This window comes from Daucus carota, chromosome 9, assembly GCF_001625215.2.
Source record: "Daucus carota subsp. sativus chromosome 9, DH1 v3.0, whole genome shotgun sequence".
NCBI lineage: Eukaryota > Viridiplantae > Streptophyta > Magnoliopsida > Apiales > Apiaceae > Daucus > Daucus carota.
The window spans coordinates 43,495,673-43,522,129 of NC_030389.2; the positions used below are offsets into that span (position 1 = coordinate 43,495,673).

The window sequence follows — 26,457 nt, forward strand, 5'->3', positions numbered from 1 at the left end:
TGTACAAGCTCAACAACTACGTTGTCGCTCATTGTCTATTTGATTTTCCCCTTGTTCTTTATTGCGAAACTGATGCTGCATTTCATGCAAAACACAGATTTAAATGGAAACAGAGATGGTCTCCCGGTGTACCTTAGAGGTTCTGCAAACGGCTTATAGTAATCTTGTATCAAATCCGTTAACACAAAAGCATGGGAGCCAGGGAACGTTATCATTAGATGTTGTTGCAAGTGTTTTCACTTATGTGCTTCACAGAGTTTGTTCATTATCGTATTTATCATCTTCTTTGCTTGTAGTCATATTTCAAAGTATTGAATCCCCTGTTTTCATTTGATTATTGTATCTCCGTACAGCATAAAGATTAGCCATATCCAAAGTCTCTGTTCAATTTAAATATTTCGTCCAAATTTTTGGCTGTCCTATCTTTTCCGAATAAAATAGAGAACTCTTTAAATGATACTCCCTCAGTCTTATTTTAGTTGTTACATTTCTATTTTTGTTGGTCAAATTGACTAACTTTTGACCAAAGATTATAAATCGCTCCTATAAGTCGCTCTTTCATTATTTTAAAATACTAAACATTACATCTTAAAGTAGATTAAAAGTTATTTCCGGTGATATGTTTTTTTTATTTTTTCAATTGATTAAATACTAATAAACTTCGGTCAACTTTGGTCAATTTAACCGGCACAAATCCAAAGGTGACGACTAAAATGGAATGGAGGGAGTAATATAACGATATTTTGTCATTTAGCTGCTCCAAGATGAATCTGGGCAATCAAAATTCAGTTTAAATTTATATGTTACTACATTCGGACAATTTTGTAAGATAATCCCAGCTCTAGGAATCTATAACATATCAAAAAAATAAGACTAATCCATCAACAACAATAAAATAACTCTGTATATTAATTACTTTATCAGTTTATCTTCGAATTTATTGCCTTAAATTCATCGACATCTATGGACTTTGTGTGATGCAAATAGGAGTCACATGTTTAAGAACAAGATCACAATTCACACCATATGCAAAAGTAAATGTCGTCCGCGGTGAACAAGAGTTGTGGTTCGCGTGGGCAGAAATTCGTGTTTGATAGTTAATAGCAGGGAAAAAAAAAAGATTATGCATATTTAGGTGTAATAAAAGTATCTACAAAATTACCCATATAGGTGGTGTTTGTTTAGAGCTTAAAAATCTGACTTCTGATTTATAAGTTATAAGCACTTAGTCGTACTATTTGTGTAAAAAGTCAAGAAGCACTTAGCTAGGAATACTTAGTTTTTGTTTGAGGACTTCTACTTCTTTCCCAAACACTTTAATCACTTATAAATCTTAACTTGCTTCTAACTTATACTCCACTTTTTTATTTTAAGCAAGAAACACTTATTTTAACCTCACACAAACGTCCCGTAATCATATGTTAGGTATAATATCTATGTCTATTATTATGAAAGATAACATGTAAAATATGGAGATGAAGGTAATAATTTTAGCGGTTGAGCTCTTGTACTGTTGAACCTTTGAACTTTTGAAATCTGGCCGACTAATTTGACCGTTGAATAAGAAAATGACGGTGATTTGATTAATACAGTATCTAGCTGTGGCTTGTGTCTTTGTATCATAATTCGTCAAAAGTCTCACTTTAGTGTCTTTTATTATCGCTGGGACGTGTGAATACGAAGTTCATGACAAGCAATAATCAACTCTTTTATACTCCCTCCATCCCAAATTAGATAATCTCGTGGACTTCGCGCACGCACTTTAAAGTTCATTGACCGTATAGTTACATTATTTATTTTTAAAATTTTATTTTTACAAATAAAAATTTAAATATGAAATTTTCGTTTACAAAAGAAAATTTTAAAAAATAAATTATGGAACTAGATGGTCAATGCATCTTAAGTTACGTGCCCAAAGTCAACTAACTCATCTAAATTGGGATGGAGCCATGGAGGGAGTAATTAAGGGGGAAAAAATTACTAATTTAAGGTAGAAACTGGATTGGTAGTCGAAGTGTTAACTAACTTGATACTTATAATTAATAATATTATTATTAAAATATTAAGATTGGATTTATAGTATGATTTGTAAAGTAAAACGGTTTAAGACTAATCGGACACGGGAACAGAAGGTTGACAAAATGAGTGCATAAGAGACGACACGGAGAAGAAAAAGAAGTGGAGGTAAATTGAGCAGAATGGGGGAAGAAATAGAGATTCGTAGAGATGTGGAGCTTGTCAATTCTCAGGGTTTGCGGCACTCTCTGGTTCTCTTCTGGAAGGCAAGCTGGAAGGAAGATCACTATGAGCTTACGATTGATGCCAACAGATCTCGTATGATTGGTTGTGATGAAGAAGATACAACAACACTATTACCTTACCAGACTCGCTTTGCCAAATCTGTTATTTCACTGTATGACGGTGAAGAAGAATACCCTAAGGGAGTAATTGAGCGCGTATACGAGAACGGGAGGCCAGAGATTAGTCCTGACATCAAATATTACTCTGAAGAAGAATACCCACACCGAGAGTTTGCTCTTTCTTGCGGCATTCGTGCTTCTTTCTGTTTCCCTCTCAATTTCGAACATGGGGTTATGGAAATAGTTTCCACTCGCAACCAGGACGTTGGAACACTCGAGACATTTTGTAAATCTTTAGAGGTCTCTCATTGAATCCATTTCCTCTCTTTTCATTCTCAACTTAATTTTGTTTATAACTTGCCCACTCAATTGTTTCTTTGCAGCATTTGAGCGGCTTCAGATATAACTTCAGAGACCACGAAGTAAGACTTGTACATGATATTCTTTTTTTTCCTTACAAAACATATTATTTGATTTTCTTATATATTCATATTTTTCTATCAGTTGTTGCAGGATTGTAGAAACTCGGTATTGGAGGTGGTGTTGGAGGCGGTGTGTCAAAGATTCGATTTACCTCTTACTCAATACTGGTACGATGATGACGATGACTACAACTTGCTACGCCAATTCGGTGATGGCAATTCTGAAGTCTTAGCATCTTGGTTTCAGTTCAAAGATGTTTATTTGCACATGCGCTTTCATTGCCTACTTGGCTACTCAAATGAATCAGCCAGAGCCTTTTTCTGCAACAATATATCAGCTTTAAGCATTACTGATTACCCCTTGGCACATTATGCACGAAATTGTGGGTCAATTGCTTGTTTTACAATCAACTTGTTTAGTTTACTAGAAAAAGAAGAGATAAAAGAAGAAGAAGAAGAAGGAGAAGAAAAAGAAATAGAAGGAGAAGAAAAAGAAATAGAAGAAAAGGAAATAGAAGAAGAAATAGAAGAAGAAATAGAAGCATATGCACTCCAATTCTTTCTGCCTTCTCAGGAAATGGACAATGAGTACCCTCAAAACTTGTTGAATCCCATATGGACTATAGTTAAGGAATCTCTTGCAAATTTTAAGCTTGATGCAAGAGAAAGAGAAAATCTAGAAAAAGTGCTATCAGTCAAGGTTATCAACTCTTCTTCTACCCAAACTGAACCCGCTTCATTTGAACTTGGTCAACCCCAAAGCTCTCTTCCTCACTGTGATGGCTCAGAGCTTACTCCCACTTTAAAAATGTTTGAGAAAGGTCCTGCTCAAAATAGCAATTCAAATTCTTATGAAGAGGCTGCGGTAGTGGAAACGTCAATATTAAATGAAGCTTCCCAGCCCAGGAGATCTGAAGAATACTTCAAAACAAAAGGGAAGACCATGGCTCCTGAGAGAGGTAAGCATAACCATCTGTTTTAAGGGATACAATAGAAACTTGGATTATGTACTTCTCAAACAAATAAATATATGTGCATAATGTAAATTTCTTTTGCACTCGACTAAAATGGAAGCTAAGTTATGTTCCATGGCTTTACAGTAGATACTCATGTCGAAGTGTCACCTGATGAAGACGTTGAACCTGTGACCCCTGCATCAAAACGATTGAAGAAATCTAAAATACCTTGTACTCTAGAGAATATCAGTAAGCATTTTGGAAGACCAATAAAAGATGCAGCAGAGAGCTTCGGTTGTAAGTTTTATTTTACCTTGTTCTTAAACGAATATCTTCCGGCTTCTTATATTTATAAAAGATTTAATAACAGTTTAAATTTTATTGCACTGGTATGACTTAGTATCTTATTGAAGTTATCATTGTTTTAGTGAGTGTATCGACATTCAAGCGCAGATGTAGAGATGTTGGTATTGAATGGTGGGAGTCTAGAACGAATCACAAGACAGATGGTAAATCGGGGGTAAAAAACTGTTCATTAGACACGTCTAGTTTGCCAAATAGACGTGTTGTTATTCATTCAAGCCAAGACTTAAATATGATGTCCGTAAAGATCACGCATGAAGCTAATACCATAAGGTTTGAACTACCTAGTTCATTTGAAGAGTTGGAGAATATTGTGATTAAGAAGCTGCACTTGGATAGAAAAAGTTTCAGTCTCAAGTATCAAGACGACGAGGATGACTGGGTTGACATGACTTGCGATGAGGACGTACGGGAATGTGTGAAAGTTTGGGGATCATTTAAGAAACCAACAATCAAAATGAAGCTTGGTCCCCCTATTAACAGCTATCCAGGTTGAAGAAAGAATGTGCTACTCGTTTGTTTTTCTTTGCTACTCTGTTGTTTGTTTTTCTTTTTAGGCAAAAACATTTTAGTACTAATCAACTATGATCAATTGATGGGTGAAATATATAATTATTTCGTAATCGGTATTATAACTAATAATATGCAAAGAATTATAAGCGATAATGATATGTAATGAATACACTCTTTCCGAAGCCTCAAAATCTTGAAAACCAGTTTAGAATGCAAGAAAATGAATTCATGTAATGACAAGATTATGAAACGATCATATTTCGCGAGGCTCAGGTCATTAGAGTCGCTCTTCATGGATGCCTCTAGTGAAAGATACACACATAGCTTAGTTCATAGAAGCCAACACACGAGAAGACTTATTAAAAGAAGCAGATATTGCTATTCATACAAAAGCAAAAACTCGAATAAGTATGAAGCTATAGATTGTGATGTAGAATGCCTATCGTAAAATCAACTAATGGGCGTTAAAAAGAAATTTCTGCTACAACTATACTTGGTACAAACTAAGGAATTGATGTATTATACCAAAAAGACGCTAAGGTGTAAATGTGTAGGTGTGGTGTGTATGGTTCCTTCCAATTCAAAATATGGGAAGAATGTGTACAAAAGACTACTGATTATCTGTATGAAACTACAGAAGTTGGCATTACGTTGGCTGTGTGCTCCCTTTTTCTGGAGGAACACAATCTGTCAATTCACGTCCACTGGTTTCAAATGGGAAAAGCAACACACATACCCCGGAAAGAAATATAACAGCTTCAAATAGAAGTATGGCTGAAGTTTGATGACAGCCATGTATCAATCCTACCGCCACAAGAGGGCACAACATTCCTCCAATTCTTCCTACCGAGCTAGCCACACCAACCCCTGTTGTTCTAACTGCCGTAGGATATATCTATCATATATAAAAACATAAACAAAAATTATCAGTTATCAATGAAGTTTTGGTGATTAAGATTGGGCTTGCATATCTTATGAGAACTAGTACAATTTTGTCATGACTTACCTCTGGAGCATATATATAGACCACTGTAAAGGTTGCCGTGATGCATATACGAGCTCCAAAGAGAAGACCTGTTGTAATGCCTTGCGGTTGATTGAATACCAATGGTAGCAGAAAGGTGCAACAGAGAAAGAACATTGCCGACATTGAGAACTTACGACCCATTCTGTCGACTGTAGCTGCTGCTACAAGAAGGCCCGGGAACTCTTGAAGCAAAAAGCAAATCATGGGTAAATGGTCAGCCAACAAAGTAAAATAGTTCATGCAAGTCTGTAAAGAAAACAAATGCTTTTAATCAAAAGAATATAATACCTGCAAAACTAGTGATAAATACATCTCTGTAGTTAACATCCTGCGAATCATTTGATTTTAACTGAGTTTGTTTACAAGTGCTATGTTCACTATGTAACTCTGTTGTCAGCAAGACTAGTCCATAATACGAGAATGCATTACCAAAAAAGACAACCCATAAGAGCAAGGTCGACCTAAGTAACTCAGGTGAAAGGAGAGTAAGTACAGATGATTCAGTTTTTTTTTCCATTTTACTGCTTTCATCGTTCGATGCACTTTCCATAGTTTTTGGTGTGAGCAGGTGCTTGTCTTCTGCTTCAGAAGAGGTTTCTTGTAGCTCGATTTGTTGGTCCAAAACAAGTATACCCGGAGGAAGCTTTGTCTGGTTAAGTTTGGCTATTTTCTTCAAAATAACAAGTGCTTCGTCTCTTCTTCCTTGTAAGCATAAATATCTTGGTGATTCTGGAGTCAGTACATAAAACACAAGAAGCAATGATGTAGGAAGAGAAGACAGTGCAAGAAGCCATCTCCACCCTAAAGATGGCATTACAAACTGCAAAAGAAATAATGAGAATTACCGAAAATTATCTCACTTGTGATGGATTAAACTCTTTCGGGCAAATTATGTACACTTAAAATATAGAAGGAAAAATTCATCAATACCAGACAATGTTATACGGAGCTTGTGACCCCATGACAATAGCAAATTTACATCAACGATATACCATGCAAAAAAAAAAAATCAGGCCCCTGAGTCACTTATTATTGGAAAGAAAAAGAGGTACATGTGTACTTCTTTCTGGAATAAATGTCATTTCTACAGATCAGAAATACTAAACACCCTCTAAATACTTGATTCTTAAAATTAGAATGTACATAAGAAATTTTTTCTCGAATTAAGTCATTATTTCGGCTAGATAAGTCTAGCCAAATAGGGGTGAATTCATACGAAGAGCATCAAAAGAAAAGCCAGAGTGTGGAACATATGTTGTCAATATGATCAGATACTGTCATACTAATGTTACCAGAAGAGAATAACACATTGGCTCAACACAAGGGACATATAACATAATTTCTTTCTGACATGAATTTGAAACAAAAAGTCAGAAACAACAAACATCAATTAAGGTCAGAATCTCTAGAAAGGGAGATTATATTTAACAACAAACCAAAAAAAAAAAAAAACATAGAAACGCTTTTTGTCAAAAGAGGGAATAAGTTGGCAATGCAGCTAGGCACCTATGGAGAGAGCTCTTCTTCCAGTGAACTAGGTACTTAAGGGGTTGGAAAAAAGTCCTAAATATCTAGCATTCTAATAATATCAGTTAACAAACAGCATTTGATATTGGTATTACTCATTCACTTGTCTTGCACATTATATAAGAATAATGCATAAAAATGTAGACGACAACTTGAGAGCATGCTATTATGACGTACCCATGCAAGTGATGCCTCAAGAATTGTACCCAATGTCCAGAATGTTGAAAATACAACCATCCAAGTGCCTCTAGTTGAAGAAGGGATAAACTCTAAAAACCAAGATGATAGTACAGGACCACCTCCCAAACCAAGACCAACCAGACAACGGAGACTGATCAGGCAAATATAGTTTGGAGCAAAAGCACTTAGGAAACCCGCTCCAGCAGTAACCATTGCCGTAATGAGGAACCCTTTCCTGCAGGATGATAAAAAAAAATTAATTGCAGAAGCTAGTATAGAATAAAAAGTAATTCCTTGATGCTTCTAGAAGTTGAGACTGTAAGCAATCAAGACCAGAAAGTAATTATCATTCACCATTTCATAGTTGGGTACTAATTATGTCTCTCTCTGCCATCATCATTTATCTACTCGTACAAAGCCTCCAAAAATTAAACAACTTCAATTGTAAATCATTAACATGCAAAAAGTTGTTGCCATAGTTCATAAACAATAAACTTCTAAGAGAGACACAAGTTCATATAACTATAGAAGCATATTTTCTCTCATGTTCACTATAGCTAAATGCACAACAGATTTTTCCAAACTATAATATAGCTCATGAATGACAGAAGACAACTTTTGCCCCATTAATATATACTGAACATTACATATGTAGGATGGGTTCTCCTTAGGGTTTGATAGTGCATTAGCAATTGATCCCCATATTGCAATTGCATGTGGTAAAACTTATTCTCTTATCAAAGGCTTTATTGCTGGATCGTCAAAGTTTCAATTTCAGTTCACATGGAGAATTTTCTAGAGTACCATCATATGAAGAGAATGTAGTGTCTAAAAACACATGCATAACCCGATCAGTCTCATTGTTTGATTGTGCAAAGGCAATAGACTTGGCTTTTATACATAGGTCAGAAACGGAAGTCTATTTTACTCTACCAAGATGCAGGTCTAGGACCAGGAATTCCAGTCTTTTTAAAATATTTATCTATTTATCTCTCAGAATAATCCATCTTGCATCATGTAATCTAACCAAAACACCAAGCCAGTTTCAAATCATTAGTCCTGTGAATAAACCATAACAATCACCGTATATTTTAAATGCACATATACCGTGCTTATAAAATGCAAGCATGTATGGTCGCCGAAGGAATGGCTGTACACCAAGCACTTGATTCCAATAAGTAATTAATCACCAAAATTGCTTGAAGACTTTAAGCCTTAAGCTATTGGCCTCTGATATATCACACTATAATTAAGGGCTTTTAGTTTCATAAATATATAACAGTAGTAGCTTACACAAATCATACAATCTTGCAGCATTGTCTCTTTTAAATTACGGGCAGTACTAAAAAACATGGAGAAATAATTATAAATTGGAGGAAAAGGGAAGAATTTTTTTGCCTTCTTCCGTGCTTATCTGAAACAATACCCCATGTGTAAGCTCCAACAAGCATGCCAGCGAAGACCACACTGGTTATGTAACTCTCCTTGCGAGGAGAAAGACCCCAAGCAGACTGAACTGCTGGACCCACAAAAGAGAGCAGCATCATTTCCATGGCTTCTGCAATCAAGCCCATCCCAGCATAACCAAGAACAAATATTTGGAATTTTCCAAAACCAACAGTCTCAAGTGCCTCATCCAAAGTGTATGTCTGGCCCTGTTCGCCCATCTTTAAGATAGTAATAAAAGATAAAAGATAAGATATAGATTCTTTAGTTAATAACCTTTTCATGACTGAAATTACATGAAACTCTATATAAAGTTCCTCTTTCAAAAATTCACACAAAAAATTAGACATTGTGGTTATAACCTTGTAATCATATGCCAATCGTTAAATTAGCCTAGGATCATGCTAGTATATGTCACAACACTTGCATAAGAAGATGAACAAGGTGACCACATTAATGTCCTGCACCTTGTGAATGTATCAGGTTAAAAAGGTACCAGTCACTTTGAATCAAGATTAGGGTGAATTATAATTGAAAACTTTGAGTGCATGATGCAACTAGGACTATATCTTTATACTATCTATACTAGTATTAATCTATTTTAACGTCCATCAAAAAAATTAATCCCGACTCACATCATATTAAACTACTAATTAAGGTGCAAGAATAAGGACACACAAGAGATCTTTACTATTTAAATATTGTATCATACTATTATATGCTATATTACATATTAGAGTGTGAACCATAGGCCAGCATCATATTCAAGAATGAGCATACAAGATGAAGCAAGGGTTTAGTAAGTTAGTATCAGAGTAAGGGTACTTGGGATATATTAGTTTGGTGACGGTTGTCAATAAATCAGATTTTCTTCACAAACCAACCTATCTTGTCTCATATAAATTCAGCCATATTCAAAGTTTTTTCATTCTGGTGGCACTAAGAGACCGTTCATGTTACCAAGATCGGATAGACATTGTTAAGATACATTATATGTTCGTGCAAAGTCATTCTCCTAACACCTTGAGATTTTCGGAGAACAAGCAACTTAAAATGTAACATGGTACCATAGTTCCAGGTTGGGAGATGTCTATATGCTATCAAATTGGGGGGAGTGTTAAGATATACTATACGATCCTGCTGTCAACCCCTTGAGCTTTTAAGACGAACCGCTAACTTGACACACTAATATCTGAAATGCAGTCTTTGGAAAGCTGCACTCGACAGAAAGCTAGTCAACTAGAAACCTTCTTCTACTTCTTTCGAATACAATAACATAAAAGAGTAATGCACAGCACAAGTATGTAAAGAAGCAATGCCTAAAATGATACTTTCTGAGAACAAACCACACTCCCATTTCAGGAATTGCTCACTCTTTAAGGCCATAAACACAACTTAAAGCCAAAGACCAAAACCCCAAATCAGGTAACCCAAGTAAACTGCACATACATACATACATTGCAATTCCACAACATTCTAAAGCTATTTGCAGAAGAAAATAACCAATGTATACATAACAAGTTTAATTATCAGAAACCCATCGGCCCAGATCTAACAAAACAGCAAAATCAAAGGAAAGAGTCATAAAACACACAGAAAAGAACCATAAATATTCAAACTTTAGACCACCCAGAATCAAAAAATTGAAATTTTGTTGATATAGTCAATGTTTCAAGAAATTTCAAGAAAATTCAAACCTGGTAGGAATATTCCAGAGAAATAAAAAGGGTGCTGGAATCAAAGTTGAGCAAGCTGGATCTTGAGCATCATGTTTGCATTGTAAAAGAAGCTGAATAAATTTGAAAAGATTTGATCTTGTTTGAATGAAGAAGCCTGAAAGAAGAAGAAATTTACTATTTTTACGAAATGAGATCATTTTCTTGGCTTTTATTTTGTTTGCTTGTATTTTGGTCAACTAAAGCCTGTCATTTTTTAATTGTTTATGCCCAGACACGCCTACTGATTTGGTCATTTTACTCCTTTTTATAAATGTTTTTGATTCACTAAGAATTTAAGAAATCCCCATTTAAAATTCCTGGAAAAGAAAAAATCAATATACAAGTTGTCGGTTTATAGATATATAAATTAAGGTGCGTATTTAATTAAGATCTTAAGAATATTTTTCATATATAAAATCGGTGAGGAATCTTGAATATTCAATTCAGATCTTAAATTATAGTATAAAATATATCGGTATTCAATCATGATTTTAAAAATTATGCTTACATGTTTTATAGATAATCAATTAGGATTGTTTAAAATCCATTAGATAGTATTCAAATGTGGATGTAATTTTTTTGATTTTATAAAATGATGAATTTTGTGAAAATTCTTAGTATATTTTAAGTTTTTCAAAATCTCATCAAAATATATGACATTTTGAGACAATGTACTTAAATCCAAAATATATGATATTTTGAGACAATGTGCTTAAATTTTTATATGAGCTCTTTAATATTTTATTAAGATTCCGAATAAAACCAAAATCACATCTAATCCACTAAAATATGTAAATTAAATCTCAATCAAATGCACTCCTCTCAAATTTGACATATATGATTTATGTTTGATCCCACCAGTTTTCTTACGTTAATTTTTGACGCTTATTTTAAGATTCTTATAAAATATAGTCTCATAATGTTTTTATTAAAAAAAATTCTGAAAAAAATTTTGGCGTTTAAACTTCTATTTAAAAAAATTAATTAGAAAAATGTTATTAAATTATATTTTATAAGAGTCTCAATCAGGCAAAGAGAGTATATATATTCATGGTCAGTCCAAAAGGATATTTTGCTCCTTTTACGAGGCGAAAAAAGAAAATAAGAACCAGAAAAACAACTTCACTGCAGATCAGGAGGTTAATATTGGGCCTCATTTGAAAGCCCAAAAGCTCCGGCCCAGGAAAGAAGGCAAGTGCACTGCACGACACATGGGCTTTCATCTAAAACCAGAAGACAACTCCTTTATTACAAAGTTGGAAATATTGTGCCAGTTGGTTGGAAGCTTCTGCTTCTTTTAACCCGTTTGTGTAAAAAACCATAAGCATTTTTAGGAAGCTGAGAATGCTAACTTCTCTCTCACAACTTCTACTTTTTATTTATTTATTTATTTACTTCTCACTTCTAATCCACTTCGTTATTTTAAGTAAGCATTTTTAGGAAGCTGAGAATGCTAACTTCTCTTTCACAACTTCTACTTTTTTTTTATTTATTTATTTACTTCTCACTTCTAATCCATTTCGTTATTTTAAGTAAGGAATCACTTTTTTTAAATTTACCCAAACGGCCTCATTACCCCTTTATACATGAGTACTTGCAAACTACATATGGAAGTTGACCATTAACTACTCTGCCAAGACTGGATCAGACAGTGATAACCAATCAATCAATTTTTCATTCTATTTTCCGAAAGGAATCTCCCTTTTGTGGTCCTTGTAAAATACTCCCTCCGTCCCTTTTTACATGTCCCTTTTGAAAATTTTTTTTGTCCCAAATTACTTGTCCACTTCTCTTTTCAAAGCAACTTTTTGTATGTTTTTTCAAAATGTAACAACTTCCAATGTTTGACTAGCATATATATATACACAACTCTATCTAATTCATTACATTTATTAGGGATATGTATGAAAACAAGATATCCACCTAACATTTTCTTAAGATGCGTTATTTTTTCAAAAGGGACAAGTAAAAAGGGACGGAGGGAGTACAGTAGTTTTCTATCTAGTGGTATTAGCAACAACGAAGCATGATTCAACACTTTTCCCTCTGCACACTTTAGATTATTCCAACTCTTCACTTGAAGCCTTTTTCCAAGTCAACTTATAGATAACAATGTCCTAGTTGTGTGCATCCTCATATCCCCTCCACCAGGATGACCTTCCCCTCTACATGATTTCATGCATATGTATGTAGTGGAGTATATTTTAACTATTTTTAATTGCCAATCAACAACCCCTTCGACACCAAGAATCAGCTTGAAAGATAACACTATGGTGATAAAGGTCTATCCTTGTCGATCTAGATTTTGAGAGAGTGATCATCTCACTTGAAAATTATGCGCCTGTTTGGCAACCAGAAGCAATTTGTGATTCCGGCTTCTACTTTTCTTGACCCGTTTGTGTAAAGAAGTAGAAGCATTTTTAAAAAGCTGAGAATGCTAACTTCTCTCCCACAGCTTCTACTTCTTTTCCAAACACTTTATTAACTTATTTACTTCTCACTTCTCCCCCGCTTTTTTGCTTTAAGCAAGAAGTCACTTTCTTTAAACTTAGCCAAGCGGCCCATATGTCATGATGATACTATTTTAGTGATAACTCGTCACTTATGTGCCATCCCATCCTTGATCACGGTTTTCAAATAGATTCTGAGATGATATCTCAAAATCTACCCAAAATTAAGAACGGCATACGAGAGAACAGTTATCAATTAACTTATAAGTTTTACCAAAAAATACACTAGTTGCTCAAAAGCTATTTTGTAATTGTAATCACAAGATTAATGGATTCATGGTCATGAACTCATATATGTATATGTGTGTTTTTTATTCAACTTGTGCATGAATTTTTGGGGTAACATGGTCAACTTGAGTGTTCTTTGAAGCGATGATTGATGAAAGAAGTGTTGTACCAACTGCAAAAAGGGCCAAAATTCCTGAACCAATATATACACCATCTTTTACAATGTAGCACTCCCCATCCAACCATCCTTCACCAAACGCTTGTGATTGGCTCATACTTGTGGCTGCACTTACTAGAATGGCGCAGATCACAAAGCTGATCCTGCATAATTTAAAACTGCATTTACAGAGTAATCTCGTAGTTTGGTTTATTTATTTTTAGTAGTGATACATTTATTGGGTACAATGATGTAATTTTATAACTATCTTAATACAGCTGAATCCCAGGACAAATTGTCAGAACCAAGGCCTGTCTAGTTTTCTACATTAGAAGCTTTAACTTGGTTTACCAGGTTACTCGCGACAGTTTACTCCGTCCCTTTTATTTTTTATTTTATTTTATTTTATTTTTGCTAAGTTTTATTTTTTATTTTTAATTTTGAATAACTAAAATTAACTATTTTTAATCAAAAATTAAGAATATTTTTTTTATTATTTTAAAGAAAAATTAAAATTGCATTCTAAAATAGATTACATATACTTCATCCTAAAATAATTTCTTGATATTTTCTCATTATATATATATATATATATATATATATATATATATATAAGTTCCAGTCAAATTTTAATAACTGTTAAAACTCAAAACTGGATAATTAAAAAGGGACGCTGAGAGTTTGATGTACTATCTCCGTCTCCTATTACATGTTCTTTTTAAAATATTTATCCATCTTAAAAAAAGGTTAGTTCAGCGTTTTGCTTTCTTATATAATTTTAATGAATTAAATTGATTATATATATACATATTAGTCAAATATCAAAAATAATTTATTTAGAGGATATTTAAAAGGGGACCAGAGAGTTCGATTTTGTTCATTTTAGCTAAATAGATAAGAACAATGCAATTCATTGTGTTGCATACTATTATTATAGAAAGGTCAAAAAAGGAAGGCCAACTTGAAACTTGACAAACATGTTTATGTAATTTTTCCACTTTCCTACAAGTGCTTCACGAATACCATGTAACATTATCCTTTTATGACCAATTTATATTATTATTTCATTTCCACTAATAATATTTTTTTTCTACATTATCATTTTTTCAGTTTTTAAATGCGAGTCAAAACAGAAATATTTGTATCTTAAACTAAATTAAAGTCCAAATAACCCCCCTGACAGAAAAAAAAAAAAGAAGTCCAAATAACCCCTAAAAAGACTAAACTCCTAATTAAAAAAAATTCTGAATTAAAGGGACATTTAATCTGCCTTTAATATGAAAGGAACTTACCATGAAACAGAGAGTAAAAGAATGGAAATTCCAGAAAATCTGGGCTCACAGTTGCTGCTGCTGCAACTTCTATTCCTTCCAAACCATAACTTTCTGGAAACAAAGAGATTGCTCATAATCTGGGCTGCAAATAAACAAACCAAAGCTGCAATCCCCAGCCCATATGATTCACTCTTTGGTATGTAACAGAACTTCCCATCCAACTTTATCTCTTTCTTCTACACAAACAACAATAGAAAAAACTGTTTAAGAACACGATTGGATAGCCCAAGTCATGAGTTTATCCTATGTTGTCCGAGATAATTGGGTTCGACTCTGACTCGCCCCGAGAAGTATTTGTCCCGGGGATACCCAGTTCGACTCTGACTCATCCCGAGAAGTATTAGAGCTAATTTGAATTCGTGTAAATATAACTGTTTATAAACTGAATTGTGGTACCTTAGATTTCTTGAATTCTGCAGCAATACAGAGAGCGCAGGAGAGGAGGGCAATAAGAATGACAAGAGTTAAAATCAGTGCTATATCTAATTTGTTCCTTTCCATGAGAAACTGAGAACTTGGGTGCTTATTTTGATCTTTTCGTGTCAGAAATTTGGTAAGAATCTAGAGATATATATTATATGGTATGTTTGTCCATATCGTATAATATTTAGAAAAGGAGAAGAAATAGAGAGAAGGCTTGGAAGGTACTCAAAGGTGGATGCTGAGCAAAGGTGGTTTTGGTGATGCTCTGGTAGGAGTCAGGAGGTTAGCAAGGCTGCTGAGTTTTGAAATCTTATGTAAACAAAACATGTAAAATACTCCTTCCGTCTCAATTTATAGGTCCCTTTTGGAAAAAAAAATTGTCCCAAAATACTTGTCCATCTCTTCTTTCAATACAAATTTATCTACATATTAATTGTGATTTTTTTGAAACTCAACATTATTCTCATTTCTCAATGCACTAAATCCCTATATTTATTGTGATTTTTTTGAAACTCAACTATATTCTCACTTATCAATGCACTAATTAATGAAACATGAGATAAGATTCTATCTGACCAACTTTTTTCTTAATATGTGTTTATTCCAAAATGGACCTATAAATTGAGACGGAGGGAGTATATTTATATTTTAGTCAGCTAACCTGTTAAGGACATCTCGGCCGTTTTGGCTAAATTATATTATATTCGGACGGTATTGACATGATTGACAATATTTTAAAAATAATATATTATTAATATTTAAAATTATTATAAATATAATATACAATTTTAATATTATAATAAATGAAATGATTTTTTTTGAAAATTTATTATGTAGAGATTTGACGAATATAGACAACATCAGAGGTCGGATATATATATATATATATATTGAAAACCTAAATGTATCATTCGAGTTGAGTTTTTTTTACATGCTTTTATATTTTTTATCTATAATATACATTTAGACAAGGGTTATTCATGATTAGAAATGTTGTACTCCCTCCGTTTCAAAATACATATTAAATCATTAACTGAATATAACATGTGAATTATAGTTGATTCTAGAAATATAAATTAAAAATATGTGAACGAGAGTTGATTTTAAAGTTATAAGTTTCGTTAAAAATTGAAGTGAATAAATATTTTAAAATAATTTTTTTCTCTAAAATAAATATGTATTTTTGAAACGGGTAACAAAAAATCAAAATATTTAAGAGAGTGTTTCGTAACCCAAAGTAAAACATACACAATTATATATGAAGTCTAATGTTACCGGAAAAAGGCAGCAGAGAATTAAGTATGGAACTATGGAGTGAAGTACCCGTTAACCAGGGAGTAAACTTCAACAAACACTTTATACGGATAAAAAAAAAAACAACTTACTTATGGTGTACTCCCCATGTCCTTATCATTTTCATAATGCTCGACACGCATTTTAAGATATCTATAAAATATAGTTCTATAATTTATTTTTAAAATTTTTCTTTTTTTATAAAAATTTGAACATGAATTTTTATTTAGAAGAAAAAAAATAATTTAAAATAATTTATCGAACTATGCTTTACGAGAGCATTAGAATGCGTACTGAGTCCCGTCCGTATTTAGTCAGCATGCACCTTAGTTTATTCAATGAAAGTGTGCTCTGCTCTTTGTGCTTTGTAGCCTCTTCTAAAGTCCATGGTATTTCACTCGTCTGTCTAAGGTTTCTTCAGATCTCTTTGGCGGAAAAGTGACAGCCCAAGGTTCACTGCAATTGATAGGTGATTCTTCTGCAGTTCAATCTCTACTGAAGCAACCAAACAAGGAGCAGCCATATAAAGAACAGAGGAATATAGTGAAATGTTGAGCAATACATGTAGGTAAAAAGAATCTCTGAGACATTATTGGAGTTTCGTTTCGATGATTTCCTAAAGGCGGTTTCTTACTCTGTATCAAAGGTTGTCACCCTTTTGATATCCAAAACATTGTTGAAATATAGAATAAGATCCATTTGGGGCATTCCTCTAGCACCTTAAGGTTTTAGATGGACTGATTTTCAACATGGTATCAGAGCTTTGGTTTGGCGGAAGTCTCAAGTTCGACTCTGATGGGCGCCTCGGTAGAGATTGGTTCCATTAGCATAACACCCTCAGGCTCAGGTTGCCTAGAGGCCCTCGAATGATCCTAATCCCAATGGTAATAAGAGATTATGACTTTTTTGTTCCTGATACGCGACCAATGACTACTTTACCAACTGATACTCTTCACCTCCTTTTTTTAGCAGAAGCTTCAGATGAATCCTGTGAAAGTCCATCATCATCCAAAAGATTATCGTGTCATAGTATTTTCAGTCTCTTTCAATAGTCTGCTTGCTCTAAGGTTGTATTTGTTCGTGCATGATGCCTCATGATTTATTTAGTAAAAAAAGGATTTTCTGTGTTTTCATGGAGTTATAAGCTTCACTCATGATTCATAACGAGTCATCTTCAAGTCACACACGCTATGTGTGCCGGACTGATGGCCCGAGTTGCGTCGGTTCTCAAGCATGGGAGGCTTCACCACCTCCAGGAGTCGATCACTAAAAATGACCGGATTAATCGGTTCCTCAGACTTGAATAAAAGAGAAAAGTAGGAAGAGAACTCAATCTAGTGCTTACAAATTGAAGTTCTCTCTGTCTTATTCAATTTTATACTTCTTTTTTCACTTCTCGACATACTCGACACGCACTTTAATATTCCTATAAAATATAGTTTATAACTTGTTTTTTTAAAAAAATTTCCTGAAAAAAATTTAAAAACAAGTTATAGAATTATACTTCACAGGAGCATATGTATTGCATCTCCGTCTCCCTAATAGTATATACAACAACTCATGGAGACTGCGGGAATATTAGATTTAGCGAAAAGAAACAAAGAAAGTACGACACCTAGGCTACACATGAATTGATGGACAGAAGATTGTGTGACAAATATCACAGAGCACTACTATTAATTTCCTCGTTCTGCATTTTCGGCCGGGTCTTTACTGACACAAATTCTGAAACAGAAATCTTAGGAAAAGAATCGTACAGGTTGAAGAAACTTTCGGTAAATCTTGGCAATGTATTTAAGATTTCCTGTGTTGCTTTTAAGATTGCAGTATTTTTTCGCTGGATCTGATAAAGTTGTGACCAGAAACACACAAACAAAAATCTGGACCCAATTTTACATGAAGACATTTATTATGATGAGCTAGTTGGATGGCAACAACAACAACAACAGGAAAAGGAAAAAAAGAGGTGAATATATGCACTTTAAGATTATTGATAACAGAATAGTACTCTGTGTTGACCGAACAATTGGTAGATGGAACTTTTGGAACACCAACTTCCTGCAAAAATAATTAGAACAAATTGCTTTGAGGCGTGATACTATCACTTTCTTTAAGGATTTATTTCGCCCCAATTGTTTAACAATTTGCTAAGAGGTTACTAGCGAAATTATTCCTACAGGATACAACAAAGCATGAAGGATGACAACTAGCAATATTGGTATCCTTCCTAATTACTTAGGAACAAGATTTCATAATTGTGTATAGCATTTGTGTCGTGAGAAAATTCAGAAGCTTTTTCTTCTTGTATATCTCATACAAGATTTGCCTCTCTATTTATAATGTGTTCTCAATAAATATAACTCCCTCAGCTTTAATTATATTTATGACTATCTCAATAAATATAGTCATTCAATCTAGGAGTTTCATATCAATAAAACCAACACATTATCTGCAGCTTTTATTTCTCATCTACTTTAAATATAAAATATTTAAAGATATAAAAAGATTTCACAAATATCTTCTTATTTTATTGGTTCTATAAAACAAAAATCCAACAATCCCCCACTTTTGTTTATAGAAGCAATAATCTCAACACAATTAATCCACACATAGACAATATACATAATAAAGGTATCTTTCGATTTAAACCTCTACTTAGTACTAGCATCTCAAAGTTTATCAGAATTCTAGTTGCCTTAGCATTAAACTAGTCATCTATACAATAAACCGGAGAATGCTGAACATACATTGTCTTTAATGTTCCAAGTAGTAATTCTCACACGTTTTTGCACTATTATGGCCATGTGCTCATGCTCCTGTTCTCGTGAACTCTCTTGAGAGTAAATCCATAACTCCCGCAAGAAGCGGCACCACTTCTAAGTTCACATAGGTGAAATGTTTCACTGTGTTTCCGTTATTTTCAACACACTACCAATAAGGTCAAAACATTTCATTAAGAGTCTAACTCAACCTTTCTACATAACGGACGATATTGACACCACATGTCGGGACCAACTACGTCAATATCTACAATTATCTAGTAACTTGTTATTACCCATTAAACTTTTAAACTAATAACTTATTAGAGTAAAGGTTGGGTTACCACTACTAAATAATTTAATCAATGGATTTTAGTCCCATTTCCCAACTAGTTGTCTTCACTACCTCTCTCGATAGAGGTTTAGTAAACGGATCCGCAAGATTTTTACAAGATTTCACATAAACAATTGTCAATGTACCATTTTGTAACAATTGTTTCACATGTCCATGTCTCAAGCTTATGTGTCTAGACTGCCCATTATATGTATTTTTATAAGCATTAGACATGGTATTTTGACTATCACAATGTATTGAGATAGGAGGCATCGGACTAGGCCACAACTTAATGTCCAACAATAAGTTTCTAATCCATTCAGCCTCTCTCCCACATGCTGCAAGAGCAATAAATTCCGACTCCATAGTCGAATGAGATATGCATGTTTGTTTCTTGCTCGACCAAGAAACTGCACAACCTCCCATAGTAAATAACCAACCAGAAACAGATTGATTATCTCCCACATTATTAATCCAACTTGCATCGCTGTATCCCTCTAATACAGCCGGATAATCATTGAAAACTAAACCAAGATTTTTGTATTTTTTCAAATAACCAAAAATCCTAGTTACACATTTCCAATGCTCCACATTTGGATTACTAGTGTATCTACTCATTTTGCCTACGGCAAAAGTAATATCTGGTCTTGTGCAACGCATTGCATACATTAAAGAACCAATGGCACTGGCATACTCAAGTTGTGCAACAGCTCTTCCTTCATTTTTACACAACTTTACACTAGAATCAAATGGAGTATTTACCTCTGTAAATCCTAGATGATTAAATTTATTTAATATCTTCTCAATATAATGAGTTTGATTTAAAGAGTAACCTCCACTATGTTTTCTCACTTTAATTCCCAAAAAGGTATCCACTTCTCCAAGATCTTTCATTTTGAAATTCGAAGATAAATACTCTTTTACTTTATTTATGCCTGAAATATTGGTCCCAAAAAGTAACAAGTCATCAACATAAAGACAAACAATTACCCCATACTCATTTATGAATTTAGAATAAATGCATTTATCTGCACCATTATGCACAAAACCATCACGTAAAATAGTTGTATCAAATTTTTCATGCCAATCTTTGGGTGCCTGCTTTAAACCATAAAGAGATTTCACAAGCTTATATACTTTATTCTCATATCCTTTTAGAACAAATCCTTCAGGTTGCTCAACATAAATCTCTTCATTTAAATCACCATTTAAAAATGCTGTTTTAACATCCATCTGATGCACATGCAAATAATATATAGATGCTAATGCAAATAAAACTCTGATTGAAGTGATACGAGCCACTGGTGCATAGGTATCAAAATAATCCATTCCTTCTTTTTGTTTATAGCCTTTGACTACTAATCTAGCCTTAAAGGACTGCACCTTATGATTAGTATCATATTTTCTTCTAAACACCCATTTACATTCAATAGGCTTAGAGCCTTTGGGAAGATCCACTAAAACCCAAGTATTATTTCCAACTATGGAATCCATTTCATCATCAATAGCTTCTTTCCAAAAAGAACTATCTCTCGATGACATGGCTTCACTATAGGTTTTTGGATCATCATCAATGTTTAGAACTACTTTGTGCTTATTAACAACATTATTATGTTGATCCCCTTCCACTAAACACACTATAAATTCTGAAGAAATAAAATCAGGATGTAGTGATTTTTCTTTCCTTGGTCTAACACTTCTTCTTGGCTCCACCACATGAGAATCATCATTATTCTCTATAATTTTATTTGAACCTTCTGAAGTGCTAGAGCTAGGAATATTGGAATTATCTTCCCCCACTATTTCATTATTAAAATGAAATTTATTTTCGAAAAATACAACATCTCTTGATTCCACAATTGTATTAGTATTTACATCTAAAATTCTATATGCCTTACCAGTATACCCAATAAAGACCCCTTTCAAAGCTCTAGGTCCAAGTTTAGTTCTTTTAGGATCAGGCACTCTGTAATATGCCAAACACCCCCACACTTTAAGATATGAAAGATCTGGTTTTCTTTCCTTTATAATCTCGTAAGGTGACTTTTTTGTTTTCTTTGAGACAATTCTATTATGAATATAACACGCGGTAAGTAGTGCTTCACCCCACAAATTAAATGGTAATTTTGACTTATTAAGCATACAATTAACCATTTCACCAAGTGTTCTATTTTTCCTCTCAGCAAGTCCATTTTGTTGAGGAGTATATGGTGCACTACATTGATGAATAATTCCATGCTCCTCACAAAAAGTATTAAAATCATGCATAAAATATTCACCACCTCTATCTGATCTTAACACTTTAATATTTTTCCCAAATTGTTTTTCAACCTCAGCTTTATAAATTTTAAACATCTCAAAAGCTTCACTTTTTGTTCTCAGCAAATACACATGCAAGTATCTACTACAATCATCAATAAAAGTAATAAAATATCTTTTTCCTCCACGAGTAAGCATGCCGTTAAATTCACAAATATCAGAATGAATTAATTCTAAAATTTTAGAATCCTTTTTTACACTCGGAAAAGGTTTCTTCACCATTTTAGACTCTACACATGTCTCACATTTATCAAGTGCATCACTAAAATTTATTAATCCCAATTTCTTCATCAATTTCAATGAATTAAAATTTATATGTGCTAAACGATCATGCCACAAATAAGAGGACTCCACCATATAAACAGAAGAAGCATTTTCATTATTAAGAGAAAATTTAAACATACCAGTTGATCCATAGCCTTTTCCTACAAACATACCAGCTTTGGACAAGATAACCTTGTCACTCTCAAAAACAACTCGAAATCCTTTCTTACAAAGTAAATCAACCGAAACTAAATTCTTCCTCATATCAGGAACATACAAAACATTAAGAAGAGTCAACTTTTTGCCACTTGTGAAATCAAGCTCCACAATTCCTTGGCCGGCAACGTTAATGCATGCAGTATTACCCATTTGTACCTCTTTAACAAATGAGTTCGCGTCAAATGTTTTAAACAATGACCTATCCTTGCATACATGAACAGTTGCTCCAGAATCAAGCCACCAACCCGGATTCGTCGAAGTTAAATTAACCTCGGATATCATGGCAACCAGATTCTCTTCCTCAACAATATTTGCAGTAGCCTTTTTTATAGTTTTCCGAAAGCGACAATCTCTTGCAAAATGTCCAGGCTTACCACAAACAAAGCAATCTCCATTTTTCTTAACATTGTTACCCTTCTTTTTGAATTGTTCCTTGTTCTTTTTAGTTTGTAAGGAAAGATTTTTCGCTCTAAAATTATTTCCCTCAGTGATATTAACTTTGGAGTCAAATTGACTAGAAATTCCCACATCTCTGTTAAGAGATTCTTCTTCGATACGAAGAATTTTCTGCAATTGTTCCAAAGAAATATCTTCGCTTTTTCTAATCAGTTTCTTTCCGAATTCTTTCCATGATGGTGGTAATTTTGCAATAATAGCACCAACTTGAAAAGCCTCCGGAATTTCAATTTTGAGAGAAATAAGTTTAGACACAATCACTTGTAATTCATGTATTTGCAACAACAAAGGTTTCGAATCAACCATTTTAAAATTTAAATATTTAGCAATAAGAAATCTGTTTGTACCTTCTTCTTCAGCCTGATATTTAAATTGAAGGGCTGCCCAAATCTCCTTCGCCGTTTTCATCTGTTGGAAGTATTCATAGAGACGATCCGAGAGAGTATTGAGAATATGTCCACGACATAAAAGTTCATCTTCCTCCCTTTGCTTACGCTGCTTCCTCACCTCATCAACTTTGGTTTGATCTGGAAGAGTACCGTCTTCACTCGGTTTCGGCTCTTCGGGCATAGGCGACAAATTTGGGTCCAGGATATAAAAAATTTTCAAAGCCGTGAGAAGAAATTTCATCTTGTCTTGCCAACGCGAAAAATTGCTTCCATCAAACCTATCGAGTTTTACCATATCTTGATTCATCAATTTGAGAGACTCCATTTCCATCACTGGTAAAATAAATCCTTAAAATTGTTGACCGAACAATTGGTAGATGGAACTTTTGGAACACCAACTTCCTGCAAAAATAATTAGAACAAATTGCTTTGAGGCGTGATACTATCACTTTCTTTAAGGATTTATTTCGCCCCAATTGTTTAACAATTTGCTAAGAGGTTACTAGCGAAATTATTCCTACAGGATACAACAAAGCATGAAGGATGACAACTAGCAATATTGGTATCCTTCCTAATTACTTAGGAACAAGATTTCATAATTGTGTATAGCATTTGTGTCGTGAGAAAATTCAGAAGCTTTTTCTTCTTGTATATCTCATACAAGATTTGCCTCTCTATTTATAATGTGTTCTCAATAAATATAACTCCCTCAGCTTTAATTATATTTATGACTATCTCAATAAATATAGTCATTCAATCTAGGAGTTTCATATCAATAAAACCAACACATTATCTGCAGCTTTTATTTCTCATCTACTTTAAATATAAAATATTTAAAGATATAAAAAGATTTCACAAATATCTTCTTATTTTATTGGTTCTATAAAACAAAAATCCAACACTCTGTTCATCACACCCAAATGTTTATATTTGGGCTGAGTAAAGCAAGACCGAATAAGTAAGAATAGTGAGAATAGTGGTACTGTGGTAGGACCGGTGCTATAAAGTAAGTATAACAGAGAAAAATAATCGGAGTAGTTGATATTTATATTTATAAAATGTTATTATATTTGATAAATTTCGAAATGTAAAGAATTGGACGAAACATGTCAAAAACGAAAGTGTAAAGAAATGGTCAGAGAGAGAATACTAATTATAATATAAAATATATTTACAAGGGCTATAATAAGTAAGATTTGTGCATACACTTACTAGAGTCCAGAGCTGCCTATCTAACAATATTGGATACCTCATAATTAGTATGTATAATGTTGGTTGTATAAGTTAGTTGAATTCAGGGGTGGTACTGCTATTTATACAGACTCAAGCATGCTAAAGTGTTCTGCAACCAAGTGAGGCAGAGTCAATCTGAGTTATGGCTACTTCCTGTTTTGCCAGCTTTGGCTGTTTATTCTTATGTGTTTCTTTGGCTTTCGGAGTTCTCATCATGGCTAGTTTGAAGGCTGAGGCTCGTGCATTCTTTGTTTTCGGAGACTCATTAGTTGACAGTGGCAATAATAATTATTTAGCCACCACTGCCAGGGCTGATTCTCCGCCTTATGGGATTGATTATCCTACAGGCCAACCCACAGGGCGTTTCTCTAACGGCCTTAATATTCCTGACTTAATCAGTTGAGTAAATTATTTCATTTCAGTTCGTTTTGCTGATGCAATTTTTTCTCACCCTTGCTACATTCTTAATTTTATTTATTTATTTTGTTTACAGGTGAGCAAATCGGGTCTGAGTCAGCATTGCCTTACTTGAGTCCGGAACTGACAGGGGAGAAACTACTAATTGGTGCAAATTTTGCTTCTGCTGGGATTGGAATACTAAACGACACTGGAATCCAGTTTGTACGTTCTGAACATATGAATGAAATATTGTTGTTACCGGTTATCACATATGAACTACTAACTAGTTTGTGTTTATGATGTTTGCAGGCAAATATTTTACGAATGCCAAGACAACTAGAATACTTTGCAGAGTACAAGGAACGAGTAAGTTCATTAGTAGGAGCTGAGCAAATGGATCGACTGGTTAAGGGCGGGCTTGTGCTCATTGTTTTAGGGGGCAATGACTTCGTGAACAATTACTATCTTGTACCTTATTCTCTAAGGTCTCTCCGGTATTCACTTCCTGATTATGTTCGCCTTATCATCTCTGAGTACAAGAAAATTTTAATGGTAATCTGCCTCGGCTTCTCAATCTCCTCCTTTCCCCTTGTTATGCCTGGCAGACTGATAAGCCTTAAAATACGAAAATGGGCACATATAGCATACTATCTTCTTTAGTTTCTATTTGGCACTGGTACACAGACACACTGTGCCCTGTAACAAAATTATAATTAATATGTGGAAAATAACATGGCAGCAAATATATGATCTGGGAGGTCGGAGAGTTGTCGTGACAGGCGTTGGACCCTTAGGCTGTGTGCCTGCAGAATTAGGTCAGCGCCGCAACAATGGAAAGTGTTCAGCTGAGTTGGAAAGAGCAGCTGGTCTATACGAACCCCGATTCCAGCAAATGCTTAAGGAGCTCAATTCTGAAGTAGGAGCTGATATCTTCGTTGCTGCCAATACTAATCTCATGAACTCTGATTTTATCTCCAATCCACAAGCCTTTGGTAAGTTGCCTCAGCTTCACTCTAATTTTAACTTGAAAAACCTTGACTTAGAGCCCGTCTGGCTGAGTTTAAAATTGTGACTTATAATTTAACGTGATTTTGATAAGCTGACAGCTTAAAATGTCTGTCCGGGTAATTTTGATCTATTAGTGACTTATTACACAAACACGAACAGACATTTTTCAGGTTAAAGTCGGAAACAGTTTCTTAGTTTAGATGATTTACTGGTTTTTGTCAACATTGTTGTGATGATAAAACAGGATTTATTACTTCACAAGAAGCATGTTGTGGGCAAGGTCCAAACAACGGACTCGGGCTCTGCAATCGATTTTCTAACTTGTGCCCGGACAGAAGCTTGTATGCATTCTGGGATCCATTCCATCCAACTGAAAGGGCTTGTCGGTTCATCGTTCAACAAATGATGCTAGGTTCCAGCAAATACATGAGCCCAATGAATCTTAGTACCATAATGGCCTTGGATTCTAGAATCTAAACATTGTACTAATTTACCTTTTCCATCTTTTGTATCCGGTGAAAGCAGAATTTTTGTTATCTGTGAATAACAAAAAAAAGTGACAATAATAATATCATTCACAGATCAAATTATTTGAATATCAGTGTTGTCAAATTTATTCG

At 34.0% G+C, this 26,457-nt stretch overlaps 4 protein-coding genes across 7 annotated transcripts; 2 read left to right on the forward strand and 2 right to left on the reverse strand.

The window, feature by feature from the left end:
* The first annotated feature begins 2,022 nt into the window (after window positions 1–2,022).
* Window positions 2,023–4,724, forward strand: LOC108202886 (protein NLP3). Of its 4 annotated transcripts, none has more exons than XM_017371485.2 (5): window positions 2,023–2,660; window positions 2,744–2,782; window positions 2,865–3,741; window positions 3,883–4,035; window positions 4,167–4,724. In XM_017371485.2, exons 1-5 carry the CDS (start codon window positions 2,199–2,201, stop codon window positions 4,595–4,597), a joined length of 1,962 nt encoding a protein of 653 aa, XP_017226974.1. In that variant the 5' UTR covers window positions 2,023–2,198; the 3' UTR covers window positions 4,598–4,724. The 4 variants fall into 4 exon arrangements, with proteins under 4 accessions (XP_017226974.1, XP_017226975.1, XP_063940645.1 ...); XM_017371486.2 differs by having other exon boundaries at window positions 2,041–2,660; window positions 3,886–4,035; XM_064084575.1 differs by having other exon boundaries at window positions 2,041–2,660; window positions 2,874–3,741; window positions 3,886–4,035.
* Window positions 4,725–4,943: 219 nt separating this feature from the next.
* Window positions 4,944–10,707, reverse strand: LOC108201694 (organic cation/carnitine transporter 7). Its single transcript, XM_017369979.2, has 6 exons — window positions 10,492–10,707; window positions 8,747–9,015; window positions 7,346–7,583; window positions 5,930–6,461; window positions 5,621–5,823; window positions 4,944–5,509 (listed from the first exon to the last, which is right to left on the reverse strand). Exons 2-6 carry the CDS (start codon window positions 9,013–9,015, stop codon window positions 5,261–5,263), a joined length of 1,491 nt encoding a protein of 496 aa, XP_017225468.2. The 5' UTR covers window positions 10,492–10,707; the 3' UTR covers window positions 4,944–5,260.
* Window positions 10,708–13,263: 2,556 nt separating this feature from the next.
* LOC108201883 (protein MODIFYING WALL LIGNIN-2) lies at window positions 13,264–15,483 on the reverse strand. The gene is made up of 3 exons (XM_017370220.2): window positions 15,138–15,483; window positions 14,700–14,917; window positions 13,264–13,571 (listed from the first exon to the last, which is right to left on the reverse strand). The coding sequence occupies exons 1-3, from the start codon at window positions 15,240–15,242 to the stop codon at window positions 13,334–13,336; spliced, it is 561 nt and encodes a 186-aa protein (XP_017225709.1). The 5' UTR covers window positions 15,243–15,483; the 3' UTR covers window positions 13,264–13,333.
* Window positions 15,484–24,469: 8,986 nt separating this feature from the next.
* Window positions 24,470–26,433, forward strand: LOC108201924 (GDSL esterase/lipase At5g33370-like). Its single transcript, XM_017370266.2, has 5 exons — window positions 24,470–24,828; window positions 24,924–25,051; window positions 25,139–25,381; window positions 25,569–25,821; window positions 26,082–26,433. The coding sequence occupies exons 1-5, from the start codon at window positions 24,573–24,575 to the stop codon at window positions 26,312–26,314; spliced, it is 1,113 nt and encodes a 370-aa protein (XP_017225755.1). The 5' UTR covers window positions 24,470–24,572; the 3' UTR covers window positions 26,315–26,433.
* The last annotated feature ends 24 nt before the right edge of the window (window positions 26,434–26,457 follow it).

Coding starts and splice junctions, on each gene's coding strand:
- LOC108202886 (XM_017371485.2), top strand. CDS start 2,199: ATGGGGGAAGAAATAGAGATTCGTAGAGATGTGGAGCTTGTCAATTCT. Junction 2,661..2,743: donor CATTTTGTAAATCTTTAGAG/GTCTCTCATTGA, acceptor GTTTCTTTGCAG/CATTTGAGCGGCTTCAGATA. Junction 4,036..4,166: donor TGCAGCAGAGAGCTTCGGTT/GTAAGTTTTATT, acceptor TCATTGTTTTAG/TGAGTGTATCGACATTCAAG.
- LOC108201883 (XM_017370220.2), bottom strand. CDS start 15,242: ATGGAAAGGAACAAATTAGATATAGCACTGATTTTAACTCTTGTCATT. Junction 14,918..15,137: donor CAGAATTCAAGAAATCTAAG/GTACCACAATTC, acceptor TTGTTTGTGTAG/AAGAAAGAGATAAAGTTGGA. Junction 13,572..14,699: donor CTTTTACTCTCTGTTTCATG/GTAAGTTCCTTT, acceptor TAAATTATGCAG/GATCAGCTTTGTGATCTGCG.
- LOC108201924 (XM_017370266.2), top strand. CDS start 24,573: ATGGCTACTTCCTGTTTTGCCAGCTTTGGCTGTTTATTCTTATGTGTT. Junction 24,829..24,923: donor TAATATTCCTGACTTAATCA/GTTGAGTAAATT, acceptor TTTTGTTTACAG/GTGAGCAAATCGGGTCTGAG. Junction 25,382..25,568: donor AGTACAAGAAAATTTTAATG/GTAATCTGCCTC, acceptor ATAACATGGCAG/CAAATATATGATCTGGGAGG.
- LOC108201694 (XM_017369979.2), bottom strand. CDS start 9,015: ATGGGCGAACAGGGCCAGACATACACTTTGGATGAGGCACTTGAGACT. Junction 5,824..5,929: donor ATTTATCACTAGTTTTGCAG/GTATTATATTCT, acceptor TTTTGCTTCAAG/AGTTCCCGGGCCTTCTTGTA. Junction 5,510..5,620: donor TCTATATATATGCTCCAGAG/GTAAGTCATGAC, acceptor TATATATGATAG/ATATATCCTACGGCAGTTAG.